The 16,021-nt window shown below is 46.4% G+C and overlaps 1 protein-coding gene across 1 annotated transcript in view; it reads right to left on the minus strand.

Annotated features, from left to right (window-relative positions):
• Positions 1-16,021, minus strand: part of slc25a26 (solute carrier family 25 member 26) — a 237,683-nt gene that overhangs the window by 11,326 nt on the left and 210,336 nt on the right. Inside the window, exon 9 of the mRNA XM_078209491.1 lies at positions 14,683-14,756. Coding sequence (XP_078065617.1) covers positions 14,683-14,756 — 74 coding nt within the window. The remainder of the gene's footprint in view (positions 1-14,682; positions 14,757-16,021) is intronic.

The raw sequence follows: 16,021 nt of genomic DNA on the forward strand, positions 1-16,021 counted from the left end.
CTACCCGACTTAACTAAAACCCCCTACCCTTCCGGCTTCCATATCCCTCTATTCCCATCCTATGCATGTATTTGCTTCAATTCCACTTTCCAGCCTGCTCCCCATTTCCCTTGCTTCCTTGAGAGATCTAAAATCTATCCAGTTTTGAACATACGCAATGATTGAGCATTCCCAACCCTCTGGGATATAGAATTTACAAGATTCTAAGCCTCTGAGTGAAGTAATTTTTTCTCATCTCAGCCTAAATAATTGACCCTCTATTCTGGGACCGTGCCCCATATTCTTAGATTTCCCATCCAGCAAATACTACCTGTGTCTCTACCCTGTCAAGCTCCTTCAGAATCTTGCATGTTTCAATGACATCACCTCTCATTCTTCGAAACTCCAGGGAGTTTGAAGTTTACTGACCATGAGGCCATCTTGTCTATTGTTACCATAGTTACCCAGTTTTTCCTTCTTGCTCAATATTGTTGTACTAGTTTCTCTCCAATTACGAGGCTCAATTCCAAGTTTTATTAATATTTTGAAACTTGAAATGTAAAGGTCAAAGCCACTGCAATCTTCTGACTTCTTTCGCAAGGCGAGGCTGCATGATATCAGGGTGCAGTGTCTTAGGATGCATCGACTTACATATCTGGTGTTCCTTTCACAACCATTTCTCTTTCAACAGTTACCGACAATCATTGTTTCAGATCTTCTTCTAGAACAGACACATTATTTCCATCCTCATTTGTAATCACCGATAATCAGTTATCGGCAACATTAATTCTCGAGATTCTCTCTCTCGAGATGCTGCCTGATCTGCTGATTCTTTTCAGCATTTTGTTTTTATTGCACGTTTTATTTCATTCAGTCTCTGCAATTTTTTAAATCTCCTTTTCCTCCTCAGCACTACACATTCTACATTCCTCACTGTTGCTAGCTGTACTTAAATTACTCCTCCCTTCTAAGGTGCCATTTTGTTTTATTCTATTAATCCAAAGAAGTTTATACTCTTTGTGGGGTGAAAAAGGAAACCTTTTTCACCCCACATTAATATTTTGAATTTGCAGCGTCTCCATCTCACATTTGAAGATGTTCTAATGATGATCAACTGCCATTGGTGATATTTTTTGCCAGTTAAATTCACCACATCTCTGCTGAATCTTGCTTCCTCCAGGACTGCATGCTTACCACCGAGTCTTCTTACATTAAGCCAAGCCATGCTGTTGTCATTATTCCCCAATTGTTATCCTGATCTCTCATCAGTTCCATCCCATTTCCAAAATTTCTAGACTAGAAAGGTACCTACTAAGGAAATCATTTTAAACACATTCTATAAACCGTTCAAAATGGAGTTGGTAGCAATCCTGCCTCTGAGCCAGAAGCTCAGTCCCACCCCCAGGACGATGTGTTTTGAAATACAGCCCAACAGGTTGAGTATCTACCTGCTAATCCTTCCAATACAGGGTGCTGGCAGACTGCAATGGGAGATATTCCTGGTATGCCAAGTGACAGAAAGAACACTGGAACCTCTGCCATCACTATCCATTATCTCCAGACTACAATATGCCTTTAGAGATGCCTGCTGCCACAGCAACTCAGACTTCCCGAGTGAAAGTGACACAATACCACCATAAACCATTCCATATTTTGAACACACACACACATTATTCTTGTCTTTCTTGGGATATGTTATTGTCCTATTTTTCCTACAGATCTCTCGGAACTGTCTGCAAATCACCCTCCATTATTGGTATCCTCCAATGAATGCCGAGAGCTGGCAAAGAGAGATATACCCAGGAAAGCATTAATTCACTGAGGGTGTTGTTTTATTTTTAACAACAACACAAGTGAGATAACTCGGATTTAAGATTAAACTACACCAGCATTTTGAAGAGTAACTCATCATGGGTTACAACTGCCATGAATCAGAAAGGCAGGCTGAATGGACTTCTTGTCTTTTGTGAACTAAAGATTTTCTGAGTTCCTATGACAGGAAGTACGTACGTGTTCAAAGTTTCTATTACCAGGCAAGAGGGTGTCTGGGTGGTGGCGGATCAAAGAGAATGCGGTTTTAACAGAGTAATGTTACACTCAGTGTGTTGAGGGAATGGATTCTTGGTGATTAAATAGATTAATCTATATTTGTATTCGAGTAACTTCTGAATTACGATGATCCTTTCATTCAAATTCTACATTACTTGCATATATAGGTGGAAACTGTAAATCAATGGACTTGATCAGAATGTTAAAAGTCAGTTTAATATTGCTGTCAATATTATCTCTTACCATGTTATAGATAGTTAACAGTAAGAAGTCTCACAACACCAGGTTAAAGTCCAACAGGTTTATTTGGTGGCACGAGCTTTCGGAGCACTGCTCCTTCATCAGGTGAGGAAGGGACAGTGCTCCGAAAGCTCACGTTACCAAATAAACCTGTTGGATTTTATTCCATTTTAAAAAAGAGATTTGCACAAGACCTCAAGACATCCCAAAGCATATTCCAGCCAATGAGCAATGTCTCCAGTGTAATGTTGAAAACACAGCAACCAATTTCCACACAGCAAGCTCCTATAAACAGAAATCTGGTTTGCTCTTGTTAAATGAGGAATGAATCTTGGCCAGGAAATCAGGGACAGCTCCCCTCCTCTTTAATAATGCCATGGGATCTTTTACAGCCACCTGAGATGCAAGACAGGACCTCCCTTTAACTTTCATCTGGAAGATGGCCACCTGTGGCTCTCAGTCCTGCACGGAAGTGTCAGCCTTGGTTTTCGTGCTCGAGTCCTGGGGTGGGACTTGATGTGGAGATGCCGGCGTTGGACTGGGGTGAACACAGAAAGAGTTTTAACAACACCAGGTTAAAGTCCAACAGGTTTATTTGGTAGCAAATACCAATAGCTTTCGGAGCGCTGCTCCTTTGTCAGATGGAGTGGAAATCTGCTCTCAAACAGAGCACAGAGACACAAAATCAAGTTACAGAATACTGATTAGAATGCAAATCTCTACAGCCTTAAAGATACAGACAATGTGAGTGGAGGGAGCATTAAGCACAGGTTAAAGAGATGTGTATTGTCTCCAGACAGGACAGCCAGTGAGATTCTGCAAGTCCAGGAGGTAAGCTGTGGGGGTTACAGATAGTGTGACATAAACTGGGATGTTGGGTTTATGTCACACTATCAGTAACCCCCACAGCTTGCCTCCTGGACTTGCAGAATCTCACTGGTTGTCCTGTCTGGAGACAATACACATCTCTTTAACCTGTGCTTAATGCTCTCTCCACTCACATTGTCCGTATCTTTAAGACCTGGTTGGCTGTAGGGATTTGCATTCTAATCAGTATTCTGTAACTTGATTTTGTGTCTCTGTGCCCTGTTTGAGAGCAGATTTCCACTCCATCTGACGAAGGAGCAGCGCTCCGAAAGCTAATGGCATTTGCTACCAAATAAACCTGTTGGACTTTAACCTGGTGTTGTTAAAACTCTTACTGTGGGACTTGAACCCAGTCCTTTGGCACAGGAGCTCAGTGTGCTACCAACCGAGCCACAGCTGTCACCTGTACACGACACCACTTTCTTTTCAAATTAAAGAATCTCCAGAGAATTAACCAAGCTTTGTCGAGATTCCCACTAGCTCTTCTGCTCTCCCAAGCTTGCTGTCTCACGATAAACAAGGCCTCTCGGTTTGGGAGAGGCTATTTACCAAGATTGCAACAATGTGATTTCAGGATGCATTTTGGCTAATTGGTGACGACAAGGAATTCAACATTTTTCTTTAAGATTTAGTGACACCATAACTGGCCAGAAAGAGAAAGAGCTGAAGTAAACAACACCATTAAAAATTGCTGTAGTGACACTTGCATGATCATAAAAATCAGTTCTTGGTAAACTTTTCCTGCCAGAATTAATTTATTTAGTTTTCCATCTGGGCGACATTAAGTGATGCAAACCACAAAGCTCACCCGAGCCTCGGTGACGGATTTTTGAACGCGGCCCAGCGAACTGTCATGACAAATACTCAAAGGGGAAGAACATCAAGGGGAAGTCATTTTGTTTCAAAGTACAGCCCTCATTGTGTAATAAAAAAAATACCTGTACAACATAATCAAAATCTTACATCGAGTACATTCATCAGAGCTGAAATGGCACAGCTGTTGCCCTGGAAAATCTCAGTGACTTGGGCCCGATTGGCTCCAGGATTACGTTCATGAAATAGCAACAAGTCATAAAGCAGGGGACCCACTGCTGAACAAACAGCAAATTGAAAAAGTTAGTCTTTTCCTGCTGTTTTATTTATATGTGACCCATGAGACTCTATGATATGAACCTAAAAGGTCCGTGAAGGCAAAAAGCTTGGATGTTCATTTCCTACGCTTCCATTTCCCTTTCATATTTTGGCCTCTCGCCCAGGTGTCTCTGGTGAAATCGACAAGGACCCCTCTATTTCTGCAGTGACCAAACTAATGCCCATTTCCATATTTTGTGTGTGTGTTTGTATTGGGGGGGTGGGGGGGGGGGAAACGGGTTAGCTGGTATACATATGAGAAAAGAAACTATTGGAGACAGTAAGGTTTCATGGATATGCAATTACCAATTGTGGTGAACCATCGTTGGTTCACCACTGGGGGTTGTTACTATGTTACTGTTGGGCTAGGGTGTTGTTACTGTGGGGGTTGTACAATGTTGTTGGGTTAGGGTGTTTACCTGTTATAAGAGTTATCTTGGCACATTCCAGTGGGGTCCCGCCTCCGGTGGCGAGGTATAAGACCCCCTGCTCCGGCAGGCCCCTTCAGTCTGAACTGGTGTATTCGTGTTAGTAGTTCCATTGTTACTCTATTAAAGCCTTCAATACCGAAGCCTTGGTTCCACGTGCTTATTGTCGCGCATCAATTTAATAGAGTAACAGAAAACTCACAGCTGTACAACAAGAAAAAAAAAACAGAGAGTATGGAACAGATTCTAAAACCGGATCGTCTGACACTGGACCCACGTGCGGTCGGTGCAGCTAACACATTCGACCATTGGTGGAAGTGCTTTGAGGACTACCTGGCAGCCTCGGTAGCTATCACTACAGACAGTGATAAACTCTAGGTCCTCCACGCAAGGGTAAGCGACACGATTTACCTAGCCATTCGTGCAGCTCCCACTTACCTGGGTGCCGTCGAGCTCCTAAAAAAAAGATACACGAAGCCACCCAACGAGATACATGCTCGTTACCTCCTCGCTACACGACGTCGGCAGTCGGGCGAAACCATGGAGGACTATGCCAATGAGCTCCTGCAGCTTGCCAGGGGTTGCGACTGCAAGGACGTATCAGCCGAACAGTATATGTACGACCTCGCCCGAGACGCGTTCGTAGCAGGGGTAGGGTCCTCGTACATCAGGCTTAAATTGCTGGAAAAGGGGAAACTCGACTTGACCCAAGCAATGGAGATGGCCGTGATGCTGGAAGCGGCGTCGAAGAGCTTGGCGCTGTACCCCGAGGACCACGTGCAGTCAACGTGGTTGGAGCAAGCTCAGCTCCCTCCTCGCCCCGCTAACCCGCGCTCCCAGATCGATTCGACGACGGCGGCAGCTCCAGGTGGCCAGTGATGCTATTTTTGTGGTGGGGCCAAGCATCCACGGCAACAGTGTCCGGCAAGAACGGCAATCTGCAGCCAGTGCGGTAAAAAAGGCCACTACGGCAAAGTCTGCAGGTCCAAACCTAAAAACGGCAGTGCAGCTTGTAACCCTCCAGAACAGAGACAATCTCCTTCGGCGTCGCAGTACCCACGAGGTCCGACCACGTGCGATCCCAGGACGGCGCCATCGTGGCTGACAGAGGAGGAGGAAGACCACCAGAAGTCGCTGCGCTTGGCGCCCTCGCCCACGTGCGATTCATGGGGGCGGCCATCATGGTCCACGACGACTAGGAGCGACCAGCAGGGGTCCTCAGCATCCACATCGGCAGCATGCAGTGACGCCCAGGGGCCAACGGTGGCGTCGATCTCCCTGGATCAGACCAGGCACTACAGACTTGAACATTCTATGATGGATATAAAGGTTAGTGGTAGAACTGTGAATTGTCTGTTTGACAGTGGAAGCATCGAAAGTTTCATACACCCTGAAACTGCTAAAAGGTGTGGACTCCGGGTTCTCCCTGCCAAGCAGACAATTTCCATGGCATCACGGTCCCGGTCTGTACCGATCCAAGGACGATGTATGGTAACTCTTGAGGTACAGGGCACAATTTACGAGCAATACAGGCTCCTTGTGTTACCTCACCTTTGCGCGCCAATTCTCCTCGGACTAAACTTTATGGTCCACATGAAGAGTGTGATCCTACAGTACGGTGGGCCACTCCCTTCACTGGCAGTAGGGAATCAGCCGCAGCCTCCAAATTGCCCAAAGCGCCCCGCATGCAATCTATCCACCCTGAAAATCACTACACCATCCCTTTTTAAAAATCTGGTACCTGGCTGCAAGCCCATCGCTACTAAAAGTAGGCGTTACAGCGCTGAGGACCGGATCTTTATTAGATCTGAGGTTCAGCGGCTCCTCAAGGAAGGGATCATACAGGCCAGTGCTAGTCCGTGGAGAGCGCAGGTCGTGGTAGTCAAAAGCGGGAACAAACCTCGGATGGTCATTGACTATAGTCAGACCATTAATCGTTATACGCAGCTGGATGCGTATCCTCTCCCGCGCATTTCTGATATGGTCAATCAGATTGCGCAGTACCGAGTGTTTTCTACCATAGACCTTAAGTCCGCCTACCATCAACTCCCCATCCGCCCAGAGGACCGACAATATACGGCTTTTGAGGCGGATGGTCGTCTATACCAATTCCTCAGGGTTCCATTTGGTGTCACCAATGGGGTCTCGGTCTTCCAGCGTGCTATGGACCGAATGGTGGACCAGAACGGGTTGCGGGCTACCTTCCCGTACCTGGATAACGTCACCATCTGCGGCCATGACCAGCAGGACCACGACACGAATCTCCAACACTTTCTGCGCACTGCATCTCGCCTGAATCTGACCTATAACAGGGAGAAGTGCGTATTCCGTACGCGTAGGTTAGCCATCCTCGGATACGTGGTGGAAAACGGGGTCATTGGCCCTGATCCAGACCGTATGCGCCCACTCACTGAACTTCCCTTGCCCGCTAGCACGAAAGCACTGAGGAGATGCCTCGGGTTCTTTTCGTATTATGCACAGTGGGTCCCCAACTACGCGGACAAAGCTCGTCCGCTCATTAAGTCCACGACCTTCCCAGTTACGCCGGAGGCCCAATTGGCCTTCAAGGTCTTGAAGAGCGACATCTCGAAAGCCACGATGCACGCGGTGGAGGAATCCATTCCTTTCCAGGTGGAGAGTGATGCATCTGATTTCGCCCTAGCCGCCACACTAAACCAGGCAGGCAGGCCCGTCGCGTTCTTTTCCCGCACCCTTCAAGGCCCAGAAATTCGGCACTCAGCGGTGGAGAAGGAGGCTCAGGCCATTGTGGAGGCAGTCAGACACTGGCGCCATTACCTGGCAGGGAAGCGGTTCACCCTGATCACGGATCAACGATCCGTGGCGTTTATGTTCAGTAACACGCAGAGGGGCAAGATCAAGAACGATAAGATCTTGCGGTGGAGAATTGAGCTCTCCACCTATAATTACGATATTATGTATCGTCCAGGGAAGCTCAATGAGCCCTCGGATGCCCTCTCGCGCGGAACATGCGCCATCATGCAGGAGGACCGCTTGAAGGCTCTCCACAATGATCTGTGTCATCCTGGAGTCACCAGACTCTACCACTTCGTCAAAGCCCGCAACCTGCCTTACTCGGTGGAGGATGTCAGGTCAGTGACTAGAAGCTGTCGGATTTGCGCAGAATGCAAACCACACTTTTATCGACCAGACCGGGCACAATTGGTCAAGGCCACTCGCCCTTTTGAGAGGCTGAGTGTGGATTTTAAGGGCCCCCTTCCCTCAACGGACCGGAATGTCTATTTCCTCAACATAATAGACGAGTATTCCCGGTTTCCGTTTGTTGTCCCCTGTGCGGACACATCGACTGCCACCGTCATCAAGGCTTTCAGTGAACTTTTTACCCTGTTCGGGTACCCCTGCTACATTCATAGCGACAGGGGCTCGTCGTTCATGAGCAACGACTTGAGGCAATTCCTGCTCTCATTCGGGATTGCCTCTAGTAGAACCACGAGCTACAACCCTAGGGGTAACGGACAGGTGGAAAGGGAGAATGCTACAGTCTGGAAGGCTGTCCTACTGGCACTGAAATCCAGGGGCCTTCCAGTCTCCCGTTGGCAGGAGGTCCTTCCAAATGCGCTCCATTCTATCCGCTCCTTCCTGTGTACGGCAACCAATGCTACTCCCCACGAGAGGATGTTCTCATTCCCTCGGAAGTCGTCCTCGGGAACCTCATTGCCAGCCTGGTTGACGTACCCAGGACCCGTCCTTCTGCGGCGACATGTGAGGGCTCGCAAGTCCGACCCCTTGGTCGAACCGGTCCAACTCCTCCACGCCAACCCTCAGTATGCCTATGTGGCATATCCTGATGGGCGAGAGGACACTGTCTCCATTAGAGACCTGGCGCCCGCAGGGGACGTAGCAACTCCTGTCGCTCCTATTCACCCAGTCACGAATCCACTACTCCTCATTGCTTCCCCAGACGTGGCGCGGTCAGCACCGGGACCAGTGCATAACACTTTTACTCCCATGTACAGCTTGCCTGAGACTCGGAGATCGGCGCCACCATCATCACCACTACCACTACCACCAAACGTTCCAGGATCCCCTGCACCATCGCCTCACCAGGGCCGGCCGGCCCGGGAGTCCTTGAGGGGACAGCCAGACGTTGCTTTGGAAAGAGCGCCACCACAAGCACCTGCTCCGGTTTCGCAACCGGTGTTGAGGAGATCGCAGCGTCGGTGCGGTCCTCCAGACCGTCTGGACTTGTGAATCCTGTGATTTGTCTGTTTATATGACCTGTTTTTCGTGCACCCCGCCACCTTTTGTTCTTAAAGGAGGGGTGAATGTGGTGAACCATCGTTGGTTCACCACTGGGGGTTGTTACTATGTTACTGTTGGGCTAGGGTGTTGTTACTGTGGGGGTTGTACAATGTTGTTGGGTTAGGGTGTTTACCTGTTATAAGAGTTATCTTGGCACATTCCAGTGGGGTCCCGCCTCCGGTGGCGAGGTATAAGACCCCCTGCTCCGGCAGGACCCCTTCAGTCTGAACTGGTGTATTCGTGTTAGTAGTTCCATTGTTACTCTATTAAAGCCTTCAATACCGAAGCCTTGGTTCCACGTGCTTATTGTCGCGCATCACCAATTGACAGAAAAAAATATAAAGAGTTTACAAGTGTTGTTGCCTTAAATGGTCTGAACACACCACCAGAATGTGTCACTCCCAACTAATTGTGCTTGGGTACTTTTTGTTCGAGAAAATGGTGTGCAACATGAAAATGTCCATGCATTATATAAAACATTTGCATGTGTCAGTGATTCACATAATTGATTACAAGGGTAGAGACTTTTTATAAAGCTTTGGCTCAGTTGGTAACGCACTTGCATCGGAATCACCAGGTTCAAGTCCCACTCCAGGGCTTAAGCACAATAATTAAAGCCGATACTCCCAGTGAGGTACTGAGGGAGCACTGCCCTGTCAGAGGTGCCAACTGCAGGGTCAGATGTCAAACCGAGGCTCTGTCTGCCTGTGCTAGTGGATATAAAATATCTCATGGCATTATTTTAAAGAGGAACAGTGGAGTTATCTCCAGTCGCCCCAATATTTCTCCCTCAGTCAACATCACAAAAAAAAAACTGATCATTATCACCTTGCTGTTTAGAGGGATTCACTGAGCACAAACAAGCTGTTGCGTTTCCGACAACACTTCAAAAAGTACTCAAAGGTGATTGTGAAAAGAGCTAGATAAATGTCAGTCACTTTTTTTTTTAAAAAAAGGTGCATACTGCATCCAGATCTGGATAATGGTCAATTTGCTAGCAATCTTTGGAGATGCAATTATTTCTGCTCTCTCGGTTGTTTTTAAACTGCGCCGTCTTTCTACTGGCATCAAAGCCTGTTTTACACCACTTCCAATTTATTAAAAGACTGTCAGGAGGAAAACTAGAAAGAGGCTGTTGCTGGAAAAGGAACTCAAAAGGCTGAGATGGTTTCCATTTGTATGGAGAAAAATATTGCACAATCTGCATGTCTAACCTAAAAACAAGTTAGGGCTTAATTTAAAAAAAAAACAAAAAGTTTGCACACAATTTTGTCCATGCAAGTCACATACGTGTGTGCTTGAATGTAATGGATGCATGTATTTGTCAGATCCAAGCTTTCAATACTATAGGGATCTTGCAATTGTTGGTAACTGTTGCTAAGTCTTCAATGGATGTTGGAAAGAAGATAATATTCAGAGGAGATACAAAAGAAACAGCTGTGTTTTCTTTTCCATAAAGCAGGTCTTTTATATGTTGCAGCAATTTTCCCATCAAAAGGAAGTCAGGCACATGTTAATCCACTTTCAACCAATTTCCCACCACCAGTCTAAATTAATTTCACTCCCAGTACTTGGCTGCCAACAAAAGTTACTTTGTAAAAGAGGGCCTAAGCTAATCAAACTTCCCTCCTCCCTCAGCTTCTTTGACCAAACCTTTGGTCACTCCTCCATCTATCTCCATCTTTAGCTTGGCATCTAACTTTAACAATGTTTAACTGTGGTAATTAATTTAAGCCACATTTCAACAAAACTGTATTTCTAAGGTACTGATTCCTAACATGACTGTTTCAATAACAAATACTGATCCCAATGCTAATTCTAATTTTAACAGTGTTTTATCATCAGCCAGATGGGCTAAAACACCATTGGAAATACAACACTGTATTCAAGAGTCCTCAAACCAAACTATTGAGAGCTCCAGACAGGTAGAATTTCTGCTTCCCTAACACAGCATGCACACACTCTCGCCATAGGGGAAACCATATTCACCCAAATCCAGAGATCTGGGAAGTAGATTGGTAGATCTAAGTTTCACAGACCACCTCCCCACCTCTCACAGCAGATACTCATCAATCAGCTTCAGATTGCTTACCCATTTAAGGTGCACTGTCTTGACTAGGCCACCGGGGATGAGTGAGAAGAATTTCAGACTTTAACAGAACCACACACAGCTATAGATGCACTTGCCATGGATACTGGAACATCAAGTTGACCACAGCATGTCAGCTTAATTTAAATTTTTCATTCAAGGGACATCATCTTGAAGTTACAATGATCTCACTTTGCTCTGTTTTTTATTCATTCATGGGTCATGGGTATCACTGGCTGGCCAGCATTTATTGTAAGAAGTTTAACAACACCAGGTTAAAGTCCAACAGGTTTATTTGGTAGCAAAAGCCACACAAGCTTTCGAAGCTCTAAGCCCCTTCTTCAGGTGAGTGGGAATTCTGTTCACAAACAGAGCTTATAAAGACACAGACTCAATTTACATGAATAATGGTTGGAATGCGAATACTTACAGCTAATCAAGTCTTTAAGATACAAACAACGTGAGTGGAGAGAGCATCAAGACAGGCTACCTGCAGGTTACCTGCAGATCCGACCAAAGAACACACCCGTCAACTCAACACTCTGATCAAGACCTTTGATCCGGACCTTCAGAACACCCTCCGTGCTCTCATCCCACGTACTCCCCGCGTTGGAGATCTCTACTGCCTCCCGAAGATACACAAGGCAAACACACCCGGCCGTCCCATCGTATCGGGCAATGGGACCCTGTGCGAGAACCTCTCCGGCTATGTCGAGGGCATCCTGAAACCCATTGTACAAAGAACCCCCAGCTTTTGTCGCGACACGACGGACTTCCTACAGAAACTCGGCACACATGGAGCAGTTGAACCAGGAGCGCTCCTCGTCACAATGGATGTCTCGGCACTCTACACCAGCATCCCCCATGACGATGGCATTGCTGCAACGGCCTCAGTGCTCAGCGCCAACAACTGCCAGTTTCCAGATGCAATTTTACATCTCATCCGCTTCATCCTGGACCACAATATCTTCACCTTCAACAACCAGTTCTTCATCCAGACACACGGAACAGCCATGGGGACCAAATTTGCACCTCAATATGCCAACATCTTCATGCACAGGTTCGAACAAGACTTCTTCACCGCACGGGACCTTCAACCGATGCTATACACTAGATACATCGATGACATTTTTTTCCTTTGGACTCATGGTGAACAATCACTGAAACAACTCTATGATGACATCAACAAGTTCCATCCCACCATCAGGCTCACCATAGACTACTCTCCGGAATCGGTTGCATTCTTGGACACGCGCATCTCCATTAAGGACGGTCACCTCAGCACCTCACTGTACCGCAAGCCCACGGATAACCTCACGATGCTCCACTTCTCCAGCTTCCACCCTAAACACGTTAAAGAAGCCATCCCCTACGGACAAGCCCTCCGTACACACAGGATTTGCTCTGATGAGGAGGATCGCAACAGACACCTCCAGACGCTGAAAGATGCCCTCATAAGGACAGGATATGGCGCTAGACTCATTGATCAACAGTTCCAATGCGCCACAGCGAAAAACCGCACCGACCTCCTCAGAAGACAAACACGGGACACAGTGGACAGAGTACCCTTCGTTGTCCAGTACTTCCCCGGAGCGGAGAAGCTACGGCATCTCCTCCGGAGCCTTCAACATGTCATTGATGAAGACGAACATCTCGCCAAGGCCATCCCCACACCCCCACTTCTTGCCTTCAAACAACCGCACAACCTCAAACAGACCATTGTCCGCAGCAAACTACCTAGCCTTCAGGAGAACAGTGACCAAGACACCACACAACCCTGCCACAGCAACCTCTGCAAGACGTGCCGGATCATCGAAAGCTTGTGTGGCTTTTGCTACCAAATAAACCTGTTGGACTTTAACCTGGTGTTGTTAAACTTCTTACTGTGTTTACCACCAGGTACACGGTACATACTCTTGCAACTCGGCCAACGTTGTCTACCTGATACGCTGCAAGAAAGGATGTCCCGAGGCATGGTACATTGGGGAAACTATGCAGACGCTGCGACAACGGATGAATGAACACCGCTCGACAATCACCAGGCAAGACTGTTCTCTTCCTGTTGGGGAGCACTTCAGCGGTCACGGGCATTCGGCCTCTGATATTCGGGTAAGCGTTCTCCAAGGCGGCCTTCGCGACAAACAACAGCGCAGAGTCGCTGAGCAGAAACTGATAGCCAAGTTCCGCACACACGAGGACGGCCTCAACCGGGATATTGGGTTCATGTCACACTATTTGTAACTCCCACAGTTGCGTGGACCTGCAGAGTTTCACTGGCTGTCTTGTCTGGAGACAATACACATCTTTTTAGCCTGTCTTGATGCTCTCTCCACTCCCATTGTTTTGTTTCTTAAAGACTTGATTAGTTGTAAGTATTCGCATTCCAACCATTATTCATGTAAATTGAGTCTGTGTCTTTATAAGCTCTGTTTGTGAACAGAATTCCCACTCACCTGAAGAAGGGGCTTAGAGCTTCGAAAGCTTGTGTGGCTTTTGCTACCAAATAAACCTGTTGGACTTTAACCTGGTGTTGTTAAACTTCTTACTGTGTTTACCCCAGTCCAACGCCGGCATCTCCACATCAGCATTTATTGCCCAACCCTAGTTGCCCAAAGGCAGTTGAGAGTCAACCACATTGCTGTGGCTCTGGAGACACATGTAGGTTAGACTGGGTAAGGATGGCAGATTTCCTTCCACAAAGGACCAGATGGATTTTTCCGACAATTGAATTCAAATTCCACCGTCTGCCATGGCGGGATTCGAAGTCAGGTCTCCAGAACATTAGCTGAGTTTCTGCATTAATAGTTTAGCGATAATACCACTAGGCCACTAGCTCCCTTTTAAGAAAGGTGAGGGGGAGAAAATATAGACTGGTTAGCCTAATATTTGCTATAAGGAAACTATTTGAGTCAGTAATTAAATATAGAGTAACTTTAAAACCTTCAGCTGATTGGAGAGGGCTAGCATGAATTTGTAAAGGATGGATCATGCCTGATGACCCCGATTGATTCCTTTTGGAAATGTGACTAAAGGAGTGGAAAGTCCGTGAAAATAATTCACCAACTCTTGGATGAGCGAGATTTAAGTTGTCCTGTTGTTCAGTGACTAAGTATCGCAAATTCCACGTTGCAATGCCAAGTCACTCGGCGAGATGCCTTCTGAGAAAAGCTTTCGGAGGAGCAGGGCTGCTCCTAATTTCTTATCTACGTATGTGTGATTGCCGCAAGTTTCTGCCTGATTAACTGCACAAACATGCCTCAACATTACGTTTACTACAAAATCTACAGCATTGAATACCATTGGACGGACACATAGCAGAAAATAGGTCAAGCTACTTAACTGACAGCCAGGAAATCCAATTCTTAATTTTAACCATCCAGTGTGGTGGGAATGGGATGGGCTTGGAATGGTTGCTTTCACAACCCAGGCAATTCTACACTCAAAGGGCTTCAATGGAGCAGAAAAATTAGGTGGTATGTGCAGTGGTTGTCTGATCTGAACTGCTCTGTTCCTTGCAGACAGATTCCGTAAAAATATTGGGGGATTAGTTTCTCTAAAGGAATATAAGTATCATGTCAGCCAACTCTGTTGCGGTTCCTTAAGGTGAAAAAACCTTACCCAGAAATCCCTTGCGTCTTCCAGATGCTGCTCAAGACCGGTAACACCTTTCCACCAGCAGTGGTGCTGCCTGCCTGTATCAAAGAACAGCACAGATCAGATTTTGAGAAGGAACACGAGCAATAAATCAGTTATCTCAATAGCTTTCTTTTTTATGCCACAATGGTGATACTTGCACCTCGTTTAAGCTTGAATGAAATGTTTCTCTGTCAGCAACCTGCTACAGAACCCTCTATCAAAAGGTACTCTGTGAATCTAAAAGACTTGCATCTTAATAAGTAATTGATTAGATGCATAATATTTACAAAGAAACAGTATACCCTCGCCTTCATTAAAAATAATTTACTCCATTCAGTTGTAAATTCTGTATCAAAAAGACTGTTCAAAATATTTATTGAAATTTATCACAATACAATTGTGTTTTAACGGCCTGGCTTACATATTTCATTCGTTGGGACTCAGCATCTTATTTCACAAAACTAATGGGCGCTACATTTTAATTCAGTCAGACTAAAGTTATAAAAGGTGTTGAACCATCTGGAATAATGAAGACTTGGGCTCGCCAAGCTCCAGTACCTCTCCCCAGGAATGTGGAAAATTGTCCAGGTATGTTCTGTCCACAAAACGCAGGACAAATCTATTCCAGTCAATTGCTGCTCCATTAGTCTACTTTCGCTTGTCAAAATGATGGGAGGTGTCATCAACAGTTATCATTCAGCACTTAATCAGCAAAAAAGCCTGCTCAATAATGCTTACTTTGGGTTCCGCCAGGGTCACTCAGCTCCTGGCCTCATTAGAGCGTCAATTCAAATATGGTGGCACGGTAGCACAGTGGTTAGCACAGCTGCTTCACAGCTCCAGGGACCTGGGTTCGATTCCCGGCTTGGGTCACTGTCTGTGTGGAGTTTGCACATTCTCCTCGTGTCTGCGTGGGTTTCCTCCGGGTGCTCCGGTTTCCTCCCACAGTCCAAAGATGTGCGGGTTAGGTTGATTGGCCATGCTAAAATTGCCCCTTAGTGTCCTGGGATGTGTAGATTCGAAGGATTAGCGGGTAAAATATGTAGGGATATGGGGGTAGGGCCTGGGTGGGATTGTGGTCGGTGCAGACTCGATGGGCCGAATGGCCTCTTTCTGTACTGTAGGGTTTCTATGATTTCTATGATGAAAACAGCTGATCTCTAGAGGTGAGGTGGGAGTGACTGCCCTCGACATCAAGGCAACATTTGATCATGTGTGGCATCAAGGAGCCCCAGCAAAATTGGTGTCAATGGGAAGAACTCATCACTGGTTGGAGTCATAGTACAAAAGAAGCTGTTGGAGGTTAACCATCTCAATCCCA

This window comes from Mustelus asterias, chromosome 3, assembly GCF_964213995.1.
Source record: "Mustelus asterias chromosome 3, sMusAst1.hap1.1, whole genome shotgun sequence".
Taxonomy (NCBI): domain Eukaryota; kingdom Metazoa; phylum Chordata; class Chondrichthyes; order Carcharhiniformes; family Triakidae; genus Mustelus; species Mustelus asterias.